This window comes from Carettochelys insculpta, chromosome 16 (genome assembly GCF_033958435.1).
Source record: "Carettochelys insculpta isolate YL-2023 chromosome 16, ASM3395843v1, whole genome shotgun sequence".
Classification (NCBI taxonomy): domain Eukaryota; kingdom Metazoa; phylum Chordata; order Testudines; family Carettochelyidae; genus Carettochelys; species Carettochelys insculpta.
The window spans coordinates 9154882-9182152 of NC_134152.1; the positions used below are offsets into that span (position 1 = coordinate 9154882).

A 27271-nucleotide genomic window follows, 5' to 3' on the forward strand; every position below is an offset into this window, starting at 1 on the left:
CTTCTCTAAAGTCAGGGTTGCAATAGGCAATGGCAGAGGAGGGAATTAAATCAGAAGGGGTATACTTTCCAGGGGAAAGAAATGCCCATTTAGAAATCTTGGAGAATATCCTTTTTGTTTTCTACATTATTTTCTCTGACTCTACCCTCTTTTCCACTTTTACAGGGTAATCAGGAAGCTACAGCACCTCCTGACACAATGGCGCAGCCTTATGCCTCAGCCCAGTTCGCTCCACCTCAGAATGGGATCCCGGCAGAATACACAGCCCCACATCCCCATCCAGCTCCAGACTACACAGGCCAGACCACAGTTCCAGAGCACACGTTAAACATGTACCCTCCTGCTCAGACACACACCGAACAGAGTGCAGCTGACACAAATGCACAAACTGTCTCCGGCACAGCCACAGTAAGTTCAGGTTTCATGTATTTTTAAAGGTGAATAGTTCACGATACAAAAATGTGCATTGACAAAGCTCTTTTATTATGTTGCAGCTAATGGTTTTAAACTTGAATTATAGTTATGGTGATTCTGCAATATAATGTCCAAAATAGGTTCCGTCTTCTTTCTTTCAACTTTGAGGATGTTATTCTTCTGCATGTGGGGCCTCTTATCAAGCCTCTGGAATTGAGTATATCTGGTGGCACTTGTTCAAAGTTCTTTTTCTTTATGAATATGAAAAATTGTGTATAAAGAACAAAAATGCAAATGGCTTCATAAGGGTTAGCCTATTGAGAGCTGAGGAAAACGTATTAGGAAACATTCACTTGAAAGAAAACATGGTTTCACTGGTATTTACCATTATCCCTTTGTCTTCATTTTTCATAAATATTTTAGTGAAATAATCTCAACAATGTTCAGGGTAGGGAAAGTGTTGCAAATACTTGTGCAAACACAGTCAACTCTTTCAGATCTGGTAGCCCCAGGACCAAGAGGTTGTGAGATATTCAAATATTCTGGGTAATAGAGAGGTATACCTAGCAATGCATGATATTAAAGTAAAACAAGATTAGATATTAAGAAACAAACACAAATGTATGCAGAGTACTTTATTTACCAACACTGTATACTGTAAACTTACAGGCTATGTCTACACATGTCCTTCCCTTTTGGAGGGGGCATATAAATGAAGCAGGGTGCTAGGGAGGTGCTGATAGGAATATTCAGTGCCTCATTTGCATAATGACAGTTGCTTAGAACATCGAAAGTGCTGCTTTTGAATTGCAAACTAGCCATGTAGATGGGGTTCCTTTGAAAGGAAGTCTCGATTTCAAAAGCACCCTTATTCCCAATTTTGTTTTAGTTATGGTTAAAATGCTGGTTGAGAGTTCCAGGTACTAGAATGCTGGATATGAAGGAGTTTACTGTATGTATTTTTCATGAAAATAATAATGAGTATTTTCAACATCTTGAGTACCTGCAAAAGAAGTATTTATGCAGCTATCTTGAAATATCTCTGTGGATTTGGAAATCATCCAAAAATGGAACGGAAGCAACACCATGTGAATTAGCCTCCCAATGAATACAAACAACATATTACAACTTCAAATAATACTTTGTAAATAAATGAAGTGCTTAGATGCTAACATAAAACATTCATAAAACAAATTGAAATTGTGAATAGTTTCATAAAAATTGGTGTCTATGTATGGAAATATAGATTAATGAAAATTTCTGCCTTCCTCGACGGTTTCTTTGAACTCATGTGTAAATGTATAACAGATCTAGATATAAGAGTGACCAGTATCTGATGCTGGGCTCCCACTGTCCAGAAATCAGGCATTTTAAAGGTGAGTTTCACACTGAATAACCAAAAATTGAAGCTCTCAAAATCACAATTCATTTTTGAAAATATTGGTGGAAATCTCAATATTATAGCGGGGTGGGCAACCTGCGGCCCATGGGCAGCATGCAGCCCTCTCGGGTTCCACCGAAGGCCCATTGACCCCTTGTCTGCCCTCCACCCCCATGCTTCTCTTATAGACTGGGGCACTGGAACCCTGCAATTTCTACTCCTCTGCCTCCCTCACAGTACTGCCAGAGAACCACGAATCCACTGATTTGCACTCTGTCCCCACTCCTCTCCCTCCCTCCCATAGCTGGAATGCTGTGAATCAGCTGTTCGCAGATGTTCACACGCTCTGAGGGAGGGGTAGAAGCAGGAACAGAATGTGAATCATATGGCCACAGATGGAATCCTAGTGGCCCATGGGCTTCTGGGGCCCACTAAGATGAAGGAGGGCCGTTCATGCAGCCCACCCACTCATTATAGCATTTGGCTGTTAAGGGCCTGGTTTGAGGGATCTCCCTGGCATCTGAGATGGAAAGCTTGGATTTCTCTTATCTTTTTGTTTTTGTTTATTTGTTTGTTTGTGAAAGGTACAGTTCCTTTAATTATTTCTCCCTCACAACATTTTATTTTTCCATAATAGTTGAAGCTGTTATACTTCCTTGGTCGTAGAAGATGCCTTACAGAGCAATTGAAACAAATGCTTCTCTGTACATCATCGAACACAGATTCTGTAAATGTGTGCCACCAATACCCCTCCCATATGCCTTGAGATGTTAGACAGTGACCAGTCAGTGGGTTGTTTGGAGGTTATTTAAGCATTGTGCAACATTACTTCTGTCATCACATAAATAGAAATGAGAATGAAAAATAACACAATTTAGAATGAGAATGCAGAGTGTGTAATACACTCTGTAAACTGCATACAGGACAAGAGAGCTTTCCCATAACACAGCAGACCAGTGGTCTATTTAGTTCACTCTTGTGTTCTTTCCAACATTCAGCAATGTCAGATGTGTCTCAGAAATATAAGAGAAACACTGTCACTGACAACTGTCAAAACCTACTGCTGTCAGAACTTTTTTCTCAAACATTCTCAATAAGCGGCCCCTTTGTGGCCCAAAGTATTAGGAGCTGTATCTTTTCCAAACAAAAACTTTGTCCTCTTTATTATAACTGCGGGTGTTTTAATTAATGTTTGCTTCTTTTAGGAATCATATTAAACCACTGGACTCAAAAGTATTGTGACACTTATTCCAGTTTTAGGGTTTGTATAATTCTTCTAGTTCTATTTTCAAATTGGGTAGTTTTCAATTTCATTAAATGCTTTGTTGTCCGTACATTAGGGCAAACTTAACTAAGAGCATCTTGTTTACTCCCTCTATTCCTTTCTTTAATTTATATTCCTCTGCAGTAGGACCTTTTATTCACTTCTTCACTAAGTTGTTCTCATAATAATATAATATCTTCTGTTATTTCGATCCCATTCATTAAATATCATACCATTTTGTTTTCAGTTTTGAGCAGCGCTACGTGTTGGGCTGATAACAGTGACACCCAGCTCAGTCCCTTCATGTTTGTTTCCTTTGAACTCCTGGATTCATACCATTCAATCTCTGACAAAACACCTATGCTATGCCTAGAGGGTTTTTTTTTTTTTTTGACAAAACATGTGTTTCGTTGACAAAACCTGCTGAGCGTTGACAATAAACATGCATTCTGTCGACGTAGTATCGACAGAACTCCGCTCTTTTGTCAAGAGCCTTCTGACTCTCCCTCACAAGCCAGAACACCTGTCTTTGACAGAATCTGTCAATGAAAAGGCCATGTGGATGCTCCATGGGGCCCTCTGTTGACAGACAGGGCTTCCAGGTCCCTGGGCAGCCCTGTCTGCTGTGCTTTCGATCTGCCATTCTGTCAAGAGTGACCAGGCAGTTTGGCTGCTCTCTGTTGACAGAGCAGATAGCTCTTTTGATCTACTTTTGTGTGTGGACGTGGTCTGTGGAGGGAGGTTTTGTCGGAAGATCTCTTCCAACGGTAACTTCTGTCAACAGATCACTGCAGTATGGATGTAGTCCTGTTGATTTCACCCCTGGAGAACTATTGATTTTTAAGTGGTTTTGCCTCATTTATTGTCATCTCAGTCTGAAAATCTCATTTTTTTAGTAGGAAAAAGTGCAAAACTGGAATTGGTAGTTCTTCAGCATCCTCTGTGGTAAAGAGTGATGAAAAGAAAGCATTTAGTTGGACTCCAATGGTTTTATCTTCCTCAAGTACTCCCTTGAATTTTTGGTGCTCCGGCAGCTGCAGTTATTCCTTTGCAAGTTTTTTTTCTTCTAATTCAAAAGCTTTTTGTTTTTGTTTTTATTTTGTATGTCTTTGCCTATCCATTTTTCTGTTCTTTTTAATCCTCCAGAATCCTTGCTTCCTCTTTGAATGTAAATGTTTTAACTTCCTTACTTTTGACTTAGTCTTTTTGAAGAGCTACCTATTTTTTTTCCTGAAATATTTGTCCAAAAGGTAAAGTCACAGTGAAAGTTGTTGACACAATACCTCCCTGGAGAGAGGTGAACTTAATTATATTATTGTCACTATTACTTTTTAAGGATGGCAAATTTGGCTCTATTTAATACTTAACTCGTGATATTTAGTGTGAAATTTTATTGCACTTACATACGATCTTAGAAAATACAGATGGAAAAGATGTATTTGAAAATCTAGACGATTCCATATCCAGTCTGGTTTGTTGCCTACAATATTTGTTTGAGTTTCATTCAGATTTAATTTAGAAACCTAGAAGAGCAATAACATTCAGTAGTTTTCAGTCAAAACTGTAATCTGTTGGCAACATAATGGCATTTTGTACTTGATGTATCACAAATAGGCCGTGTTTACACTTACCAAAAACTTTGAAATGGCCATGCTAATGGCCAGATTAAAGAATACTAATGAGGCGCTGAAATGCATATTCAGTGCCTCATTATCATGCCGCTGGCTGTGACACTTAGAAATTGATGTGTTTCACTCCCGCGCAGCTCGGCTACATTGGGGGTCCTTTTTGAAAGGACCCCACCAACATTGAAAGCCCCTTATTCCTATGAGCTCAAAGGAATAAGGGGCTTTCAGTGCTGGTGGGGTCCTTTCGACAAGGAACCCCCGTGTAGCCGAGCCGTGTGGGAGTGAAACGTGGCAATTTCCAAGTGCTGCGGCCGGCAGCATGCCTATGCATTTCAGCGCCTCATTAGTATTCTTCAATCTGGCCATTAGCATGGCCATTTTGAAGTTTTTGATAAGTGTAGATGTAGCTATAGAGACTTACAAGAAGTGAATTTTCTAAGGTTCTCCACTACCCAAGGTAGCCTCACTCTGAATGTATTTAACTGCTAAAAATCTCACGCACGTTTTCAATCACATCTTTTGTTCACATTCATTATTGGGTATCAACCACTAAAAACTGTTATGATTTAACTTATAAATTGTTAGCAGACATTAAACCTCATGGAAAAGACACATGCAGGTGGAATTTTGTACTCAGACAGAGCCCTTGTGATTTCAGTGGGGTTTCTGAGTTCTTTAGGAGACATATGTATGCAGCACTTTGAGGATTGGTGTCTCATAAATCATGTGTTTTTATCAGAAAATGTGACATTACAAATTATGACAACTCTGCCAGCATTGTAACTGAAATTGAGTGTCACATGTGCAGGAAATGATGCCTTGGGTGGTATCAAAATTTTGGAGTAGTGAATTTCTGGACTTTCTAACTTTCAGAAGTGACCTGGGAGTCCCCTGGAGCTTTTGTTTGATAGGTTTCAGATATTTTTAGGTAGCTCACAGATGTTCAGCTGTGTAATGTGCAATGTGACATGAGACATTTTCAAAAAATTGACTTGACTGGCCAGTCAAAAAGAAATTCTCCTTGGATTAAAATAGGTTTAGTAAAACAACTATCAGACGCTATGTCTGCATCACAGAGGTATGTCAAGATAATAGCCGTTATTTTTAAATAACTTTGCTAGTGTCTTCTGGAATGGGGAGTGGCTGGTATTACACAAATAAGGTGCAGAATATGGAAATCAATGCCTCATTTGCGTTTTTGAGCAGCCATTTTTGCATGTGCCTTGCAAAAAGGAGGGCCAGTATAGACATAGCCTTTGTGTGTAGCTGTGTTATTTTGAAATAAGATATTTAGAAACAGCTGTTCTCTCCTATAGACAACCTCCCAACCTTGTGAGGATTCTAACCAATTGCCACAGTCTATATCGCAGGAATACCAGTCCTGGGACTTTTCTTTGCAACGCAGCCCGCTGCCAGCTTTGTCCACACATCTATTCTGGTGATACCATCACTGGACCTAATCAGGTTACTCACAAAATCAAGGGCACATTCTCATGCTCCTCAACTAACATCATATATACCATCATGTGCCAACAATGCCCAGATGCTTTGTATATTTGACAGACTTCAAACTCTCTCAGACAAAGAGTTAATGGGTACAAAACAGACATCAAAACATTCCTGATCTACAAACCAGTTAGCCTACATTTTAAGGGAGTGGGCCATTCCGTTAATGACTTAAAAGTCTGTGTTTCATTGAAGAATTTCCAGTCTGCTTTATAAAGAGAAGCTGCTGAACTCTCTTTCATATTCAAATTCGACACATTAACATGTGGTTTCAACCGGGTTGCAAACTTCCTGGGACATTATAGGGGCTCTTTTGCATACTTGGCTTAATCTAATTATTGACTTGTCCCCACTGCCCCTCTGCTCTCTGATTTGCTCACCTTGATCCTTATTTTCTGATTTGTCAACTTTGATTACTGTTTTGGTTCGCTGTGCCTTAAATATTGAGTCTGTTCTGATATGGCTATGAGCTGAAGAAGTGGGTCTCTCCCATGAAAGCTCACCTAATAAATTATTGTGTTAGTCTTTAAAGTGCTACTTGGCTGGGTTTTTTTGTTTTGATACTATATGGACTAACACAGCTCCTTCTCTGTTGTTATTTCACAATAACTCTGTAGTGTAGACGTAGCCAGAGAGAAGCATGTATTTGGACTGTTTGTAATAATTCTAATCCACATGCACACTTGTGTGTATTTAAGGCTGTAGACATAAATATAAAAGAATTATGGTTAGCGTAATGAAAAAAATGACTATGACAACTGAAAATGTTCATATAATATCAGAAAGGTTATGTGGTGATTTTTGAAAATGTTGAAAAAAATTCCTTCTGTTACCCCCAGAAGAAGTGATCCATACCGAACATAAGAGGTTGCTGTCTAAATTAGTCATTTCTGTGGCTTTCTTAGTATATCCCAGCTTCTATGTTTTGGCCCATCAGAGTCTCAGCCATGGTGTTCAGGGCTCCAGCTGGCTTCACTTTGTGTCTTGCACAGCACTAAGAATAATAATGTTTATACTCTTAGTCTTTGATGCAAGACAGTGTAATTTCTTTTCAATCATTTTATCAGAAAATTGGGTGACATCCTGGGCCCAGTGAAGTCAGCGGCAACATTTAGATTCAGGCAAATATGACACTCAGAGCATAAATGTGTTTTTCTTGATTTTATAAAAAAGACAGTCAGTGGCATCATTCCCACTGACTTAAATGGGACAGGATTTCACCCATTAATTGTACTCTAGGTTTGAAATGTTCATATACGTGTTTCTAAGCACTAGTATAGCATTAAATATAAATATATATAATATATATATTATATAAATTGCTATCAAGCCAGAATGGTAGTGGTTTAAATTTGCTTCAAATTGGTGTAACTACATCAGTGGATCCTGCCTTAGGAAACATGTAACATTTCTTGTTTCATTTAGATTCAGACAAATGCAACACTCAGAGCATAAATGTGGTTTTTATTTTATTTTGTAAAAATACAGTTTTCTTTTGCTGTGAGTTTTTCATTGGTGGATCCTTTCCTCCTCAGCTCCTGCTCTTGATTATATAATACTTAAATATTTTGCCCCACCTTCTTATGCTTGTGACTTCTTGGATTTTTATTCCCAGAATCCAGATGGCAATACACTTGTGATTTCCTTCACTGGTTACTCTTGACTTTTTAGAAGATTCCTAAACTAGTTTTGGCAGCTTGTCTCTGTTGCTGAATTGTTCAGAACTGCCTTGTCAGACAGGGACAAGGTTTAATATAGGGGAAATCCTTCTTGGGTTCTCATCTCAGATTCACTGTTAGCAAAGATATAATAATCTCCTGGGCAAGAGAAAATTAGCAAATTTTGCAGAGACGCATTAGTAAGCAGGGGCCAGTCAGGTCTCCACAAGCTTCTTGTTAGAATTTCCACTTTGTAGTTCTGAAGTTCAACTCATTTCAGGGACCTTATTCTTGCAGTGATCACTCGTGCAAATGGTCCTTACATACTGAACATTGTCCCATTGGTTTCTGACTACTTATCAGAATAAGGATCATAGGATTGGGTCAAAAAGTATATTTCCTCCTATGGTTGGGTATATAGATCTCATGCTATGACACCCCAGAAGGGGTTAATAGGTGGATCATTTACCTGGCTGGCTGGGACCATCTGGCTAATTAACCACTGCTAGGATAAAAGGCTGCAGTTTACGCAGAGGAATTCAGCTATCAGAGTGCATATTTACACTTCAGCTTGGAGCAAGTCCACTAGTCCAGATCAATTAGGGTTTATGTAACCATGATAGAAAGGGTTGACCAGACGTTGGGATGGTGGAGGAGGCTTGGATTAGCCACCCATCTAATTTTTTTGTTTTGTTTGTATGGGAAAATCTTTTTATTCTTGGAGAGACATATCACAATCTGTGAGTCATATTTGTTGGGCTGAACTATGCTCTTGGGACCGTTTGCGTGGCTTGGATTGACTTCAGTGGAAATTGTGCTCACGTATCTAAGGGCATAATCTGGATTGAATTGTGCATATGTCATGTATGCGCAGACAGCAGTAAAAGCATTTGCTTCTGAAATTTGTTATGCTTATTGGAGTTCTGCAGCATTTCCCATCCCAAATACACAGAATGCCCCTATAGAAATATATACCATCATGATGTAAATGTGAAGATTTTTTTTATATTGTGTGTGAGTGAGAGAGAAAGAGAGAGAGAGGTGATTATTTTAAAATTAATTTGATTCTGCATTAGTGAAACCAAGATATCATTCTACAACCATTTTGCCTTAGCTGTGATCTCATCAGATTTCACAAGCTAAGCAGCTTTTGATCAGAACTGTAGCTGGATAGGAGACCTCTAGGGAAAATGCAGCTACTTTAGGAAGCAGTGTTGGTGATTTAATGCATGGCACTCTGCCATCTGCATCAGATCAGAATCAATACTTTGTGTGGCATTAGGGGATACTATGCTGTTGGAGTTTTCACATCAGATGTAATGCAGAGATCCAGCCCCACCTGTAAATATTTTATATTATGTGGCAGTTTTCACAAGAGACTATTAACCCCAGTCCAGTGGCCAGATTTCAATGTAGGTAATTGCATTTTGGCTCCCTAAATTCCTACTCTTTCAGTTGGATATAGTATTTTCCACTTCTGACCTAAACTGATGTGTCGTGTAGTATTGTTTGCTATTACACTTATCCTGGTTCACCCCAGAGGTAACTGTATTTTGTTAGTAGCTGAAGCGATCATGTAGTCTGTGCCTGCAGTTAGTAATGTTTGTACTATGCTTTGAGATCTCTATGGATCAGTTGTTTCCAAACTTCAGACATTTCATTTCCCCCAACCTCCTATTTGTTTTAAATCGTCTGGACTGGTTGATCTACCAGGTCCATTTCAAAGCTTATTTGCTTGAGCAGAAATTTGGGAAAGCTAATTATTTTTGGGTGAATGGGAGAGGTGGAGAGAGATTGATTTAATTCAAAGTACATTGTGCTAATTTCTGGCAGCCGAAAAGTCAGGGATCTGTGGTGTGTTGGTTTAATAGTGTGTTTCATATTGTGTTCTTAAAATTGTAGGTATACAAATAAATCTTCTGTGGTATTGTTTTACCTAAATACAGATAAACGAATTAATTAAGTGGGTACATTGGTACCATCAGTCTCTCTGTTTTCTGTGAGGTGACGGTTTTATTTTTTTGGTGGGATCTGGAAGGATGGTTGTTTCTTTTTTGTCTGTTCATCTCCTGAGAGCATCCATCCCATCCCCCTTTCTGGGAGACTCCATTACCTATTCACCAGAAAGTAATCTGCTGCTCAAGATGGGGTGATCATTGCTACCTCGGCAGGAGACAAATGGTTTATGTTCTTCAAGTGGACCAGAATGTCATGGAAGCAGACACACTAAGGGCCTGCAATCTATTTCTTCAGCCTGCAGCTTTGCCTGTTCATGGGACTGATGGCATGAAAAAGGCCACCTGAAGAAGGAAGGGATAGGTGGCTTTTTAGAAGTCTTCCAGTGCTTCCCTCTGAGCTTCAGCAGTATATTTGTGGTTGAGGTTGGATCAATGTTTCACTGGATGGACATATCTTTGTTCTACTTCTGATACTAGCCCACTATCTCAGTGGCAATGTTACTGTTCATGCCCAGACTTGCATCTGGAAGCTCTGGAGTTTAGAGTCGGAGCCCCTACAGTTTGAGCTAAAAGCCAGCTGGCTCTCAGCTAAGGCTGGAGAGGAGACTCATTCTTTCTCTCTTTAAATGATCTAGCTGCCACTACATGGGACAGTCAACCACAGCCAGTAGGTGTGTGGGCTATATCAGCACATCTTAAACATAGCTTCTAAGTTCATACCTCTTCCTGTGGTTTACAAATGGGCAGAATCAAAAGTAAGGCAATAATGGACCACATTTGCATTCTCATAGCTCTATTTGGATGACACATGGATCATAATTAGAGCAGAACCTAACTGTGTCTGTTGTTTCTCCAAAAGGGACTATTTAGAGGATTGGGCTCCCCTCCCTACTCTTGCGAAAATAGTTCTCCAAGATATGGGAGCTCTTGGGTGTCTAGAATGAACCTGAATCTTATAGATTTGATTTCTGAGTGATGAAAAATATATTGTATTACTTCATATTTATTATCTATGTTTTCTAAGTTTAGGCAAAATATCATTTTTGACATTCCTAACTTAGTTCCAGTTTTTGTTGTGCATATCCATACATCTTAGCTACCGGCATGTTGGGTAGATAATATTGCTTTGAGAGCTGTTACATCAATGTTTATTTTATCTGCATCATATCCTATTGACACCGGCTGATATACCAGTAGGGTGGGCAGGTTGTATTCTATCCAGTCCCAACTGCAACTTAGACAAGTATGCCAGTTTCAACTTTTCAAGCATTCTTCAACCAAAAAACCCCGCAAACTAGTTAAAAACAATAACAAAAAGACCAAAATTACATCTCAAATGAATAGCATTAAATCACGCTAGTTTCGGAAACCAATGTGACAGCTTGGGCTCCTACTATTTATTACTTCTGATGGCCTCCTTGCTGAGACCCTGTATGTAAACTTTGTAACTAAGCTGTCATGTATATTTCCTTGCTTATGCTAAAGTATAACAGTAAAATCTCACTCGAAGTAGGACTGGATGTGTCAGCCACAAGTTGTACAATTGCATCCTCACAAGTTTGACAACAGCTGACTTTTAGGAAAAAAATGTGTTACTATCTGGCCTGTCCATCTGAGACTCAGTCTAAAGTTTATATGAAGTTAGAATTCTTAGTGTTGTCTCTGAAGATTTTACCTGGGTTAGGAAATCAGGATCAGGCTTTTAGTTAATCAAAATAGGTAACACTTTTAAAAGCTCACTGGTAATTATAAAGCCCTACACAAAGAATTAAAATGACTGTGCCTTCCACAACACCACACAGCCTTTAACCATTTTGTATATTCCCGAGTCAGAGGATCCCACTGCAACTGATATGATATTTGCAGTTAAGGAACCTTAATGAATTAAGTTAAAACGTCAAATTAAGGCTCAATAGCACAGGAGTTTATTATACTAAGTATGCTAATATTTGTGTATTGTTGTGAGATTGTTCCTTATGGGGTGTGAGAACTAATGTCAATCCTGTGATGTGTCATGAATTTCAGAGATCTCTCAAAACAATGGGCTAAAAAGATGGAAATTTTAGTTAAGTGGGTTTCCTAGGAATACCTTGGAGGAGGACAGTGCAAAATACCCACCTCCAGAGCTACCCTTTTGAAACTGCACCCCCAGGAGAAACCCACTGGCCATTGCTACACATGCCACTTTTTCTGAAAGTGGCATGCTAACAAACGGCCCGAAAAATGCTAATGAGGCCTGGATGTAAATTTCTGATACCTCATTAGCATACGGTCACATGATTTGGAGTCTCCAAATCATGTGACTGGATGCGAATGAGGTGCTGGGAATTTACATCCGTTCCTCACTAGCATTTTTCAGGCCATTTATTAGCATGTCACTTTCGGAAGAAGTGGCAAGTGTACAAATGGCCATTGTGTCTGATCACCTGTTCCACAAGTACAGGATCAGACTCCCAAACTTGTGTAGGAGAGTGACTCTTAAGTTCATGGATGAGAATGGTCTGAGTTAACAGCTGTTATGAAGTTGTGACCACAGAAAATCTCTTTGGGTTTCCAGAGCTATTACTGGAAACCGGGTGACATCTGATAAGAAAATTAGTATGCATGTAGGTATTTATATTATGTTAATACGTTTTCACTGTGCTGCACTCCTCTCAAGAATCAATGGACTGTGTGGTGCCTCCACTATGGCAATTATACTGTTTATAGTCTCTGAGGAGGCCCACAGAAGTGCAATATAAGTGCAGTTGCCCTGAATTACAATACCTGTTCTTTGGTGGGCTGGCTGAAATAGCGATTGGGTTTTGCATCTGTACAGCACTCTGAATTGTCATTGGTCAGTGGATTTTTGAGGACTGGCAAGTGGCTATATAGCAGCACTGTCACCATCTTTGGGGATATTGTCTCATCATATGTAGTATTCCTCTCTGAGCCTAAGCGCCTGTGTCACATAGATTACAGAAAAAAATTCTGGTTTTTATCTCCTCCTGCTCTTTCTCACTAATTTTCTAGCCCTTCTAGTGTGGAAAAATGACTGAATGGGCACTCAAAATAAGAAAGCAAATACACGACCTCAGATTTACATTTCTTAAAATATTTTTAAAGTTAATCTTCTGGTTTTTGAACGTCTGGGGTTTACAGTTCTGCATAAGTGATGTTAGTGCCCAAAATAAATTAGGGTCTGGCTTTATCGGTTATACAGCAGGTTGCTTTGTTCTGTTCTGTTATCACAATCAGATTAGCTTAAACATGATAGGAAGCCCTCTTATGTTCATCATGATGCAGGTGACACTTTTGGATCAGTGTAGTTGGTTGCTCCTACCAGCTCAGAATGATCTTAAAAATGTTGTGAGTCATGTTAAGCCAGGGCTATTTTTCTGGTAGAATGCAGCAACAGTTTTAAAACGTACTACTGCCCCCGCTTTGCCTCTGGCTCCCTGTGTGCAGAGGAAAGAGCAGGACTCGCTTTAATTGGCTTAATGGCCAGCTGGACCATTAAACCAATTAAACTGACTCCTGCTCTTTCAGTGCACAGGGCAGGGAGCTGCTCCTGCGCCTGTATGTGGGGGGAGCCACACAGCCAGGGAAGCAGCAGAAGCATGTGGAGCTCTCTTTGAAATGTAAGTCCTGGGGTGGGGAGGTCAGTTGGGGTCTGGGGTTAAGCCTGATGGTAGGTTATGGCTGCAAGGGGGGGTTCAGTTGACCTGTGCAGGGGGTTGAGCCAGGGAGGCGAGCTTGGGGTGAGGTTTGAGCTAGGACTATGCAGCCGCACAGGGAGTTTTGCTGAGTGGGGTGCACTGAGTCAGGGCTGCGTGAGCGGGTTGAGCAGGTGTGGGGCTGTGGAGGGATGGTTTGTGGCTGAGGGAGGGATTGAGCTGGGGGTTCTGTTGGGGGCGTGGTTTGGGGCTTGAGTGCCAGCACCTTGTATAGAAAGAAAGCACTGTGTTAAGCTATCTCTTTTATCTATCAGACAAGGATATGGTTACTAACACCATCTCATTCTGAAAAAGTTACTTCATCCCGCTTCCTTTGTCAACACAGAATCATTTCTGATCTTCCAAACAGAATCAGCCAGTTGAACAACTGCAAGCTGTTCCCTGTCTCAATCGTGAAAGAGTTAACAATACTTGATTTCAGTTGTACTTGCCCCTTATATTCTCCACTGCTAATTTTTAATTATTTTCATAATTCATTGACTTTTTCTTTTCTCTTCAGTGTAAGCATATGTGGCATCCAAATGTTTTGCCATCCATAGGGTTCTGCTATCACAAGAAAAATAACATTTAAGTACTATATTCTGCTGAATAAATGATGAACAGGTGTCAAAGGAACTTTGTTATAGTGAAATAGATAATTACTACATAAATTGTATTTGACCTTCTGAATCTCTTCTTCACAGTATAAAATTAATTAAAATTGATCCTTATCTTTATTTTTGGTGTTGGTGAAATACAAGTCCCATTTTTACTGTATATGACCATGTGACTCAACTAATGATGCTTTCTCCCTCTGCTGCATAATTATGATACAAGTGGTAACAGTTTGTTTGCATTTTATCAGGATTGGATAATTACTTGTGGCAATAACACTTAGGGTGTGTCCATATTTACTGTGCATTTGATCCTTCTGAGTTGGATTTTGCGACATCTGTGAAGATGCGTCAAAATCGTTCTCTCTGGGCTTGGCTATCAACCCTGGTACTCCATATTGTCACGTGGAGTAAGGGACATCAGCACAAGCCCGAAGAGCCATTATCTACACTAGGGAACAAAGTTGATCCTGATAGGTCTGTTCTAGCTGTGCTAATGACATAGCTGGAATTGCATATCTGGGATCGACTTTGTTCCTTAGCGTAGACCAGACCTTACAATTGCAATGTAGTCTGAGAAAAAACAGTGCTTTCTGTAATGTCTGGATTCAGAGGATAATATATGTGGCCTTTTAGGCAAGGTAAGCCTTGGAGCATCCCAGATCCTTGCTACACAAGAAGCAAGGAAACATCAGGAGGCCAAGGGAGCTTATGGCTAAAAGCTGGAGCGATAGTGATTTCCTGGAAACAATCTCTTCTCCTTCCCAGATCTTTATGCTTGGTTTCCTGTTAACCTGGAATCCATTGCCCAGTTTTGCACAGCAGACTTCAGTTAATGCCTACATGTCTACAGATGGGTGAGGAAAGGTTAATTTAGTGACTCATCTTATGATCTGTTACAACTTTTCTCTCCACATAGCATTTTTAAAATGCATTTTCACTTGGTTACACCTCCAATTTCCCTCCCCCACAACAGCTGCCTGTCCCCTCCTTTTTTATGCTCCCCGACAATCTGCTAAGGTTCCTGGAGTTGAGTGTTACCATGCTATCCCTCTCAGCCTTAGCAACTGGGAGTTTTGCTGCTGCTGAAGTGGGTGACAGCTTTCTGACACACTCGCTTGTCTGTCTTTCCAGAAAACTCTGCCAGTTCAACTCCAATCTTCCAGGCAAAAAAGAAGTATCCTCAAGCTCTTTCAAGTTCTCCAGAGATCTCTCACTGCTATGTTCAGTTCCTCTCCTGCACGGAATATACAAAAAAATAATTAAGATTATTGCTTCTTAACAGCCACTCATTAATTAACACTCATTTCAGTTACTGCACTGAATTAGTTGATAGTAAAAGAGTTTTCTAACAAAAGAACAAAAGAACATAGGGTGAAGTAATAGCAAGTGTAGGGTTACGTGCAAACAAATGTAAAAATATTCTTCTAAGACTAAAACTTAACTTCAGCAAGTCATGTTTTTCCACTGTACTCAGTTTCAAAAGACTTCAATCCCCTTTGGTTGAAGGATCCGATATTCAATAATTCCAAATGCTCAGCTCAAGTGATCAATACCAAAGTGACTTTCTGTTACTGTGTTTATCTCCCAGAGTTCCCTGACCTTATTAAAAGAGACAGGACCAACTCTGGGGTGATCTTCCCAACCTGGTGATTTTCCATCTTTTTTTTCTAATTCATACATAGATGGAGTTTCCATTGTTTTGATTCCATAATGGTTAATTTTCATGGGAGACAACTAGCTTCCTTCAAGTCTGGGAGAGGACCTGGTTTTGTCCCAGAAGTTAGTGTGTAATAGCAGGGAGTATTCAGAATTCCCCATGTAATGTTAATGCACATTTTTCACAATGATGTTGTCACCACTGGGTTACAGGCTTTCCACTCTGTATACTTCTCTAATACAATGTTATTTCACGCAGTCAATTGTTTCAGTTGCTCATCACTTGACATTCAGATCTCCTGTCTAGGGAGCCTGGTAAACCTTTGAAATATGTTCTTTGAAAGTAAGCCTAGGTCTAACTTCTCTCGCTTGATGAGAGGTAGATTCCATGAAACTCATTAATCTTGCTTGAAGAGGAAAGAGGTCTTTTTTGAATTGTGCTCTCCATCTCCTATTGAGATTACATATTCATTTTTTCATGGCTCTGGTTACCATGTCTCTCAGTGTGCTTTTCTTTGCTTTTGGTCATACCTTGGCTAAATTATATCACAGACACATTCAGTTACATAGAACCACATTCTTTTTTCTGGAACAGGTGTGGCTTGGGAACTGCATGCTATATACATGTTGACATGTGTGCAGCATATACCTATAAAGCCCATTGTGGGTTTATGATTTTCAGGACCTGCATGTTATTGCTTTGTAGATGATACCTTACAAGGCTCCTTTTAGATATACATTGTGAAAAAAGTGTTAGGTAATCTAAGTATGTCAGGCCTGACAAGAGCTGCCGACAGAGTAGAAAACCACCAATGGGTCTGTGTTCCACACCTGCCCTTGTCCACACTCTTTCTCTTTCTTGTATAGCATATGTTCCCTTGTATAGCATTGTTTATGTGTTCTTCCTGCATGTGGTTCAAATACTGTTTTCCCTTGTCTGACATAGCCTTTCTTGGCAATACTAGTAAGGCAGAAGTCCGCTGACACAAATTCACTTCCTGGCTGGCCTCAGGAATAGATCCACTTCCAAATTTCCAGAAGCATCTTACATACCGCAAACTAGCAATGATATGGCAGATCCTAGACGATGCCACAGACAAAAGTAAGTAGAAAACAAACTTATCATTTCTCTGGCACATTTTGTAGTGCCAGCTAGATGCTCTAGTTTTGTTTGGTACTGAATTAGATTGGAGATGGACAGAAGGAGTACCAGTAAAGATATTGCACAGTACTTGACTTTTTTATGATATGTGAGTTATCTGCAAAGTCACTGGGTCTGTGTGAACACTAGCAAGTTCTTTCAAAAGATTTTAGAATGAAGGGGGGTCATTCAAAAGATGCTGCAGAGTAGCTACACACAAAAAGTGTTCTCTCTTAAGTAAATTGAAAGAAGGTGGTGCTCCATTGAAACTAGCTCTTCCTTTCCCGTTTCAGGAAGAACATCCCCTTTCGAAAGCTTCTTTCCAAAGAAGACATCTGTAGGTGCTCCGCATGCCCTTTTTTTGAAAGAGCAGTCCTCATGGCCTGATTTTTTGATACCTGGTCCGTTCTTCTGAAAAAGTAGGGGGCTTTGCAGATGCTCTCTTTAGAAACAGCAGATTGCTCTTTTGATCCGCTTTTTTGTGTGTGGATGCTCTCTTTTGAATAAGCTCTTTCAAAAGATCTCTGTAGTGTAGGCGTAGCCTGGGAGCTGAGAGTGCTTAGCAGTACTGAAATGACAATTTCTAGACATTCCAGATGGAAAGAGAAGTAAAGAGGTGTACTTGTGTGTTTCTGCTTCTCTTCTCTCATTTGAAGATTCACGCATAACCAGGAGATCCATCCAGTCTCCTGGACAATGGGATCTGGCCCTCAGTAATGAAACCATGGACAGCTGGTTCTGTAATTACAGATTAGTTACATTTTATAGAGTGTAGGAGGGAAGGAGACAAGTGCATTAATGATTCTAATCCTCCAGTGGTTTTATAATTATCAGAGTTTAATATGGACATAACCAGAGCTGAAAGGAGAGTGTTCTTTTGTATTTTATTAGCCATTTTTGTAGTCCCTTGTGTATAAAAAGAATGGTATTAGTCAATGTAATACAGTAATAATACAGATAAAGTAACATAATTATTTTCAAAGCACCACATTTGAAATTGACTTAACTATCGTTGCCCTGCCTACACTTGCCCTCTTCTTTACTTTCAACTTTAACATTTCATGTTTGCTATTCCCTGTCTAAAACAATTTAATATTCTACAGATGCAAGAACTAGTTTATTACAATATACATTTAAGTAGGCTAGTGCTGCCAAAACATGCTTTATTCTTCTCTCAAGTGTAAAGAAAAAAAAAACTCTTCTTTTTTTTCTGTTCATGAAACCTGTTTAATTGGGCTGTATAGAACAGACATTCTCATGATTTACTATCTGAGGAGTCATTAGTTCCACAAAAAGTGTCAAAGGGCAGCATGTCCTTGGCAATCATGGTATGAGGGATAGTTATATACACAATAACTGTTTTTGCTTACAGGATGAATATTGAATACGTAGTTACCTGTGGTTACCATGTTGCTACATGGTAAATGCATTGTATTTCTTTCATAAATCTTATCAGAAATGCGTGCTAAGGTGATATAAATAAGATGTACTCCCTCCCCACTGTAAATTTTAGAAACAGCATACACACAATGCCTTTGTTTGGTTATTCTGTAGCAGGTGTTGTAGGGTTTGTGTATATTACTCCTTTTCAGTCACTGCCTTCATTTTCTCTTTTGCTTTCCTGATTTCTTTTGAACTGCAGGGCTTCACTTTTATGTCACTGTGTCCTTTTATTTCATTTCTATTTTTTTCTATCCCCACGATCCTTTATTTCCTTATATTTATCTTCCTACCTCTTGAATTTTCCCTTCTATCTCTAATTTCCCATATATTTTCTTGAATGGTCTTTCCTTTACCAATCCTTTTGCATGAACTTGCAATCATACTTATTCCCTTTAGGTTTCTCCCTCTACCTATGAACCCAGCTCATAAATTGGTGGGATTTTTTCCTGTCTCTTTGGCTACATCTACACTAGCAAGTCCTTTCAGAAAATCAGGCCCTCTTCTGAAAAAAACAAGAGGAGCGTCCACACACAAAATGTGCTCTTCAAATTCTTTTCAAAAGAACATGGCTCTTCTTCTGGAGACCCTCTTGCTCTCCTAAATGAGGAAGAGTGCCTGTTTCCAAAAGATTTTTTCTGGAAAAAATAGTTGCAGATGTACCAGGGGCCCTCAGTTTGAAAGAGTGGTCGTCATTGTGCTAGATTTTTCTATCGCAGGGCTGTTCTTTCAAAAAAGTGGGGGTTGTGTGGACACTTTCTTTTGAAAGGGCAAGTTGTTCTTCTGATCCTCTTTTTTGTATGTGGACATACTCTTTTGAAAGAAGATCTTCTGGAAGAGCTCTTCTGGACGATGATCTTTTTAAAGGTCACTGTAGCATAGACACAGCCTTAGATTACAAGTTACATGTCAATTACTTTTGGGTCTAATATCACCTGAGTTATGTTTGCAAAGGAAAATGCACTAACCACATGGCAGAACTTACAGGTGTGATGGCCATCTTTTTGTGTAGGACTGGCCTGGCGCCTTCATACCTTATCTGATTTTTTGGTCTTTGGAGGCTGTCCTGGAGTCTACCACATTAGCTGCCTGTGCAGGGCTAATGTGATATATAGAAGGAGCATGCACACGCAGCCAAAAGATCATCATCACTGGAGAAAACAAGAGACCTCTCAGGACTCTGCACCAGTGGCTTCTATTAGTCATTAGTCCATATGTCCACATCACATTATGCCCTCATCCAGAAAGCTAGAGATGATGCAGGTTCAGTAACTCTGTGATGCTGCAGTCAACATGCTAATGAACTCCAAACCCTCATGTAATAACCATAAACAAGCATTGAAGAAAAATCACTAACTAACTTCCTGTAACTGTTGCTCTTCAGGATGTGTTGCCCATTGTCCACTCCAACTCCCCTGGCTTTCCCCACCATTAGAATTAGCTGGTAAGAGGGAACTGATGTGGTGGGGTGGCACTGTATACTGGGGCACCAGTGCCAACTTGATGGAGGGAAAAATTGTCCAGCATTTGTGCTTGGGAAGAGCACATGCTACATTTGAATAGACACAAGCCACACATCTGAAAGAACACCAGTTGTGGGAGCTTAGTAAATGATCTTTGCTGCTTTGATTTTTATGCTTTTTGTGCCTGTATACCCTCATCATTAATATATTAGTTATAGTACAACAATCACTCACTTGTGAAGAGGTAATCTTGAGCTTTCTTGCCTAATCATTTATGACTCCCTTCTGCTGAATGGGGCTCCAAAGAGAGAGAAGAATACAAAATGTGTTGTCCTTATGATGTGCTTTATGGTAAGCTTTTAGGGCCAAGAAGCACACAGGTTTTTTTTTAAGACGCCGTCTTGTATTGTTTTCACTGATTAGTCTCTGTATTAATGCACTGTGAATTCTTCAGCAAAAATGCATCACCTGGAAACTAAAATAATAGGCTTCAGGAGATCCTCAACTCTCCAGACCATGTGTCATATTCTCAGCATCCAACATGATGTGAACCACCACTAACATACATTCTAAAACACAGCATACCAAACTCTGACAATGGAAGAGCAAGTCTGGGGGACCGTTTGCCACTGAGGGCAATTTAATATTCTGTACTGGTCTGTTGGCTCGATCAAATGGATTGTCAGATGCTCACAATGAATCTTGCCCTTTGAGGGGTGAGCCTGGGAAGTTTGTATTCTTGTACATTTTAATTTTCCATTATAATTAAAATTCTTTTGGTGTTTTTTTTCTCTTTGAGCTTCTTAAAATAGTAACACATATCTCCTGGGTATATGGAAGAGAAATAGGAAAGGCAGGTTGTTTTTCTATGTCATCTTTTAGCTACTTTTGTGGAAAGTGCATCAGAAGGTGTCAAATGTCATTTAATTTAATAAGCATTCACATACGTTCCAGCTGCTTCCAAATAGCATCTAAATATTTGCTTTGAAAAAGTGTGCCAGCACAGGACCATAAGGCAAGCACAATCACCCAGCTTGACAGGGAGATCCAAGCTTTCTTCTGTTAATTATGGGTTTGGTGGATGAGTCTGTAGTGAGTGCTTCCATTAACAAAATATAGAACACTTTAAAAAAGAATGGGCGAGATGATGTTCACAAACTAGAAAGAAAAATCTGTAAGTATAGAATTACCCAAGTTAGGGAAATGCTGACAGAGCAACATTAATAATGCAAATCACACAAAGAGCAAACCTTTTGATATGAGAGCCACACAAGGGACAGAAATTTTATGGAGGGCTGGGTAGGGAAGGCTGAGGAATACTGTGCTTGCCCAAACAGTCAGATGTGGTCTAATCCCAAAGCCTCAGGACCTCTGACACCTGTTCAGCACCACTGCTTCCCTCTCCCAAGCATGCTTGGGACTCTCTGCTTTCTCTCCAACCCCCTGCTTTCTGTCCCCTAACTGCACCACCTGGAGCGCTGGGAGCAGGGGCACTGGGAGGGAGAGGGAGTGCCTGGAGGTTAGACACACCTTCTTACCACGCTGCCCAGGAATTCAGTTGGATCTTCTCAGCAAGGCTGTCCCAATCCTACTTCCCAATAGGAGCTCAGGGGCCAGACTGAAGGGTCTAACAAGCCAGATGTGTCCTGTGGCCCATAGCTTGCCCCCCTCTGTGACAGAAGTGGGGAAAAATTAGGGCTCTTTGTGAATATGTGTATGGTGTAGGAGATAACCCAGAGAACATTATTAAATAGCACTGCTATATAAAAAAGAACATTATTACCAAAAGTGTAATCAGAAAAATTTAAATTAGTTAGAGTTTACTGATGAATTCATTTTGACACTGAGCAATCTACAGGAGAAATTGTGTATGTTTGTAATGAAGGTGTGGGAAAGTTAATAGGATAGATTACAGTATTTTTTTTTCCTTAACAGAATGCAATTAAATCATTTTCCTTGTGTATTTACTTGGACTTATTTTTATTCTTTCTGTTGTTTGTATGACATGCAGGCTGTGAACCTTTTTTTTATACTAGGCAAACACTTAACAAAAAGGTGGTCCTTGCCTCACGGAGCTCACCTTAGTCTTTTCTTCCTGTCCCAGACATTTTTGCAAATGAGGGCACTTGACAATGCAAATGAGGTACTAATTTACAAACCACATGCCTCATTGACATAGTCTTTTATCTTATTTACATTATTGAGTAGACATAGCCTGTGGATTTTTAGTCTATGCTACAGATTTTTTCTGGAATAGTTTATTCCGGAGTTACTATTCCAAAATAAGATATTCCGGAATAATGTGTCCAAATGATAGGGATGCCCCCCCAAGAGCAAAATTTATTCCTAAATAGTGTGTACACACACAATATAGCGTATTCCAGATTAGAGCCCCTGGAAGCACTCTAATCTGAAATAGGCTATGTCTACACAGCAGTGTTATTTCGGAATAAGCTGTTCTGGAAGACTATGTCTACACTACAGAAATCTTTTGAAAGAAGCTCTTCCTGAAGATTTCTTCTGAAAGAAATTCTTTTGAAAGACTGCGTCCACACACAAAAAAACGGATCAAAAGCATGATCTGCTCTTTTGAAACAGAGCATCTGCAAAGCCCCCCTCTTTTTCCAAAGAATGAGCGAGGTATTAAAAAATCAGGCTACATGAGGACTGCTCTTTTGAAAAAAAGGGCCTGTGGATTATCTACACACATTTTCTTTCAAAAGAAGTGTTCGAAAGCATGTGCTCTTCCTGGAACAGGAAAGGAAGAGCGATTTTGAAAGGAGCATCATACTCTTTCAATTTACTTTCACAAGAATGTTTTTTGTGCGTAGACACTCCATGGGATCTTTCTTAAAAGACCCCTTCTTTTGAAAAATCTTTCAAAAGAACATGCTAGTGTAGACACATCTGAATAGTTTATTTCAAATTAACCCCTATTCTCTGTCTATACAGCCCCTTTTCTGAAATAGCTATCTATTTCAGAACAGGCACCATTCCTCATAGAATGAGGTGTACTTAATTCAAAATAAGCCATCCACTATTTTAAGATTATTTCAAAAAATGGTTTTGCTGTGTAGATGATTGCAAAGATATTTCAGAATAGCAGTTGTTATTCCAAAATAACTTTGCTGTCTAGGCACACCCTGTGGGGTCAATTCTTGAGTATATGCTCTCTCAGGCTACGTCTACACGTGAAGCCTACATCGAAGTAGCCTATTTCGATGTGGCGACATCGAAATAGGCTATTTCGATGAATAACGTCTACACGTCCTCCAGGGCTGGCAATGTCGATGTTCAACATTGATGTTGCGCAGCACCACATCGAAATAGGCGCAGCGAGGGAACGTCTACACGCCACAGTAGCACACATCGAAATAAGGGTGCCAGGCACAGCTGCAGACACGGTCACAGGGCGGACTCAACAGCCAGCTGCTCCCTTAAAGGGCCCCTCCCAGACACACTTGCACTAAACAACACAAGATCCACAGAGCCGACAACGAGTTGCAGACCCTGTGCATGCAGCATGAATCCCCCGCTGCAGCAGCAGCAGCCAGAAGCCCTGGGCTAAGGGCTGCTGCACACGGTGACCATAGAGCCCCACCGGGGCTGGAGAGAGAGCGTCTCTCAACCCCTCAGCTGATGGCCACCATGGCGGACCCCGCTATTTCGATGTTGCGGGACGCGGATCGTCTACACATCCCTACTTCGACGTTCAACTTCGAAGTAGGGCGCTATTCCCATCCCCTCATGGGGTTAGCGGCTTCGACGTCTCGCCGCCTAACGTCACTGTTAACGTCGAAATAGCGCCCAACACGTGTAGCCGTGACGGGCGCTATTTCGAAGTTAGTGCCGCTACTTCGAAGTAGCATGCACGTGTAGACACAGCTTCAGATTCCAAAAATTTCAAGTTCAAAAGCACAAAATATTTTCTTAATATAAACAAATGTTAGGAGAATCAGGATTAGATACCCCCTTTCCCAAACTTGATTCATTCAATGTCAGTGAATAAACTTCATAGCTCCAGAGGAGAAAGAATTGGGCCCCTGAACTTACTTGGAATATGCATGGGAACACGATCATCATAATTTCTTTTTGGCAAGCTTGCACAAAACATTTTCCAAATTTGATAAATAGAAATAATTTGTGTGTAAGTAGTTTAAAAAAAAAGCGCTAAACTACTAAATGATGGAGAGGGACATAAAAAACCAGAGAATTTCTTGCAACAGAATGTATGAAATTAAGGAAAACATTTACTTCTGATAGATGTGCTGTAATGTTTCTTTTGACTGTGATATTTTAGATATGTTGTGCTTCTGAATACTTTAAATGTGTATTTAAAGCTCCAACAAGCTAAAACTTAGTAGAAGTTTTTCTGTTCTTCAAGTTCTGGTTCCTGTGTGTGTTTCACCCATGTGCCCAAATCCAGAAGTCCAGAAATTCTTCAAAGCACATGCACAGTAGCTTTCCTTGTGTCCTTAACCAAGGGTATGAGAAGCACTGTGCATTGACACCTCTCCAGTTCCTTCTTACTACCTTGGAATCGTGTCCTCCTTCAGTGCATAAACTAGAAAATCATTGTAAATAGTTTTCATATCTAGTTTAGTAGCTATAGTAGGTTTTGAGCTGATACAGGATAGTTTTCCCTCTCTTCCTCTGCATGACACATTTGGAGGAAATTGTCTTTGGGGGTCCTGGACTTGTGTCCAGAATTCATGCCTTTGTTACTTCTTTGTTAGTGACAAGCATTGATGGTGCCTGTACTGCCTGGGTGAAGCACACATCTCTGCAGAGTGCAGTATTTGTTGATCTTTCCCACCCAGAACTAGAGAGACCCAAGAGTTTTGACTTAAAGAGCTCCTGATGGAGCTGTGATATCCTAGGAGGCTCCCTTGTACATCAACCTCAGACAATGAGCAGTGCCTGTCTAAGCATGAGCCTTGGAGTGAGCTTTTGCCAAAAGACTCCTCCCTGTGGGAGCTGAGGGAACTCTCATGGACCCAGGGAAAGATGCCTGCAAAGTCTTTAAGAAACAAATTTCCTCCTCAAGTTGGTTCTGATTGAGTGAGATGTTTCATATGAAACCCATGGAACTGGCTCCACTCAAGACACCTAGGCTGGCACACAAGTCATGAAAACAGAGGAATCTTTCAGTTCCAGCAGGATTGAAATAAAAAGGTAAGTGCTTTCTGTTATCATGTATGAGTGTGGGTCAGAACACACCATACAAAGACTGATTGAAATAAACAACCCAAGTCCTTCACATGTCTTTCTGGAGCGCTCCAAACTCTGGGAAATCCAGTGGACTTTGTAGCACTTAAGTCTCTCCTTTCAGGACATGAGTTTCTGAGACATGTCCTTACATTGGAGGAGGAATCCAAATCTCAGGAGCAGCTTCACCCCCACATCCCATCAGTCAGAGCACCTTCTGCTACTGATAGAACCATCCTCAGAACTGGAAGAGTCAGAGGAGATAGAAGGGACAACAAGAGCTGCAACTGACAGTCAAGAGGTGTGCTTACCATCCCTCTGGATATGAACTCTCTCAGGGACAGCGGTGCTAATTCCTGTGGGGGCCGCTAAGAGCAAGGGATACCTTCCTCTGGCCTTATTGGAGGCCTTGAGACAACTATGGGCACCTCTCAGGAACTGTGCCACTGCTTCTTTTGTCAGATGGTCCTGCTGGCGTACAAGGTAGAAGAGCCAAATCTGGTTCTGATGGGGGCTTCCTCGACATCTCTGGATCATGGATTTCGTCTCTCATTCCCTTCTTTGCCAGAAGACCCACTGCCAATATTGGGAGCTATTGCAAAGAGTTCTAGTGATCTACAGAACTCACTGGAAGATGGTCATAACCCTTAGCACTAGCTCTTGAACATGATACAGTCACAAGAACAGACCAGAATAGTCCTTCTGATTAAGGAGGCTTATTCCCCTCTCAGCCTGATGTTTTCATGGGCATCGGAACACAACACTCATGTGCCACCCAGTCCAGGAAATCCTTAACCAAAATAGGAAAGATTCCCTTAGAGTTAGCTACCAGGCTAAAAGCTGGTGCTTCATAGTCTGGTCACAAAGCCATCGGCATTACAGTAAGCCTAGGTGGTCTCTTCTCCTCAAAGACTTTAGTTGTCTTTGGGTACACCTAGCAATGATTAGTACCTTCATCCTGCTTGTTGACAGATATTCTCTATTTTCACACCTGTCCATTGATTTATGAAGGGCTTGATGGAGACCTTTACACTGATCATTAAATCTGCACCTCAGTGGGACATTAACCTTGTCCTGTCTGCTCTCACAGGTCTGCCCTTTGAGCATGTGGTGACATGCACCATGACTTCCCTGCCTATGAAGATGGCATTGTCACTGGCCATAACTTCAGCCAGGAGGGTCAGTGAGTTAAGACACATGGTGACAGGTCCTCCTTATACAGTATTCCACAAAGAGAGAATGTCTCTCAGGTTAAACCCCAGATTCTTCCCAAGAGTGTTTCAGACTTCCATATCAATCAGTCTGTTCATTTACATTATTTAACCTGAAACCCCATACCTCTTCCACAGATCAGAGACTTCACTTCCTTGTTGACAGATATGCCCTGGTGTCTACCGCCAAAGAGCCAAACCCATTAGAAAATGTCAGACACTATTTGTTGCTCTAGCAAAATAGCTCATGGACAGCCATGTCCTGACATAAGATTTCTGAGTGTATGTGAGGGAAATTACTGCACCTGGTTAGGTCAATGGACTCTGCACTGAATAATTTCTGGATTTGGATGCACAGATACATATCCACATAAGGAGTAGAGGAAGGGACCACACATTTCAAGGAACCACAATTACACTTAGTAACTTCCATTTTCTTCAGGAAGGCATTCAGTCATTTTAAGAGCTTAAAACATTGGTTGATATCACCCCTGCAACAATGTACTTATGCTAATCAGTGAGTTCCATCAAAAATGGTACTTTTTTCTGTAGTACAATAGTCTTTACTTTTTGGCTAACTCCTGCAAACATTTACAACTGAACAGTCTTTAATGATCTCTCTAGTGCCTTGAAGGCATGAGTCATGGAACTCATGTTTTGTAGTAACTCTTTAAAGATCGGCATACATGGTTTTGTACTGAACTTTAGGATGATATACGATGACTCATGATACAGTATAGTAGTAGGATTGTATTATGATATTGTAACTTTAAAATATGCCTGTGACATTTTAATCACAGTTTATAGGCTAGCTAGAACACCAAACATGATTGCAAAGAAATACCACTACATGCTAATTGACTGACATATGCAAGAATACAGATGAGCACACATAAAGATTCATTTGTGTTCACATTATCATGGTTAATGTGAAAAAATAATTAAAGAGCAAAGAAACCTTTCTTGAATGCTTGGTTCTAGGAATCAGCTCTTTTTGAATTTAAGAGCCCCTTCATGTCCCATTTTCTCTG

At 40.3% G+C, this 27271-nt stretch overlaps 1 protein-coding gene across 19 annotated transcripts in view; it reads left to right on the forward strand.

Annotated features, from left to right (window-relative positions):
* The window catches only part of RBFOX1 (RNA binding fox-1 homolog 1), a 1793461-nt gene that overhangs the window by 1537599 nt on the left and 228591 nt on the right, over positions 1 to 27271 (forward strand). For all 19 annotated transcript variants that reach the window (XR_012647710.1, XM_075010515.1, XM_075010513.1 and 16 more), the window contains one exon: positions 166 to 408. Coding sequence is in view for 18 of the 19 variants with exons in the window: in XM_075010515.1 (XP_074866616.1) it covers positions 166 to 408 (243 nt within the window). In the remaining variant the exon portion in view is untranslated. The remainder of the gene's footprint in view (positions 1 to 165; positions 409 to 27271) is intronic.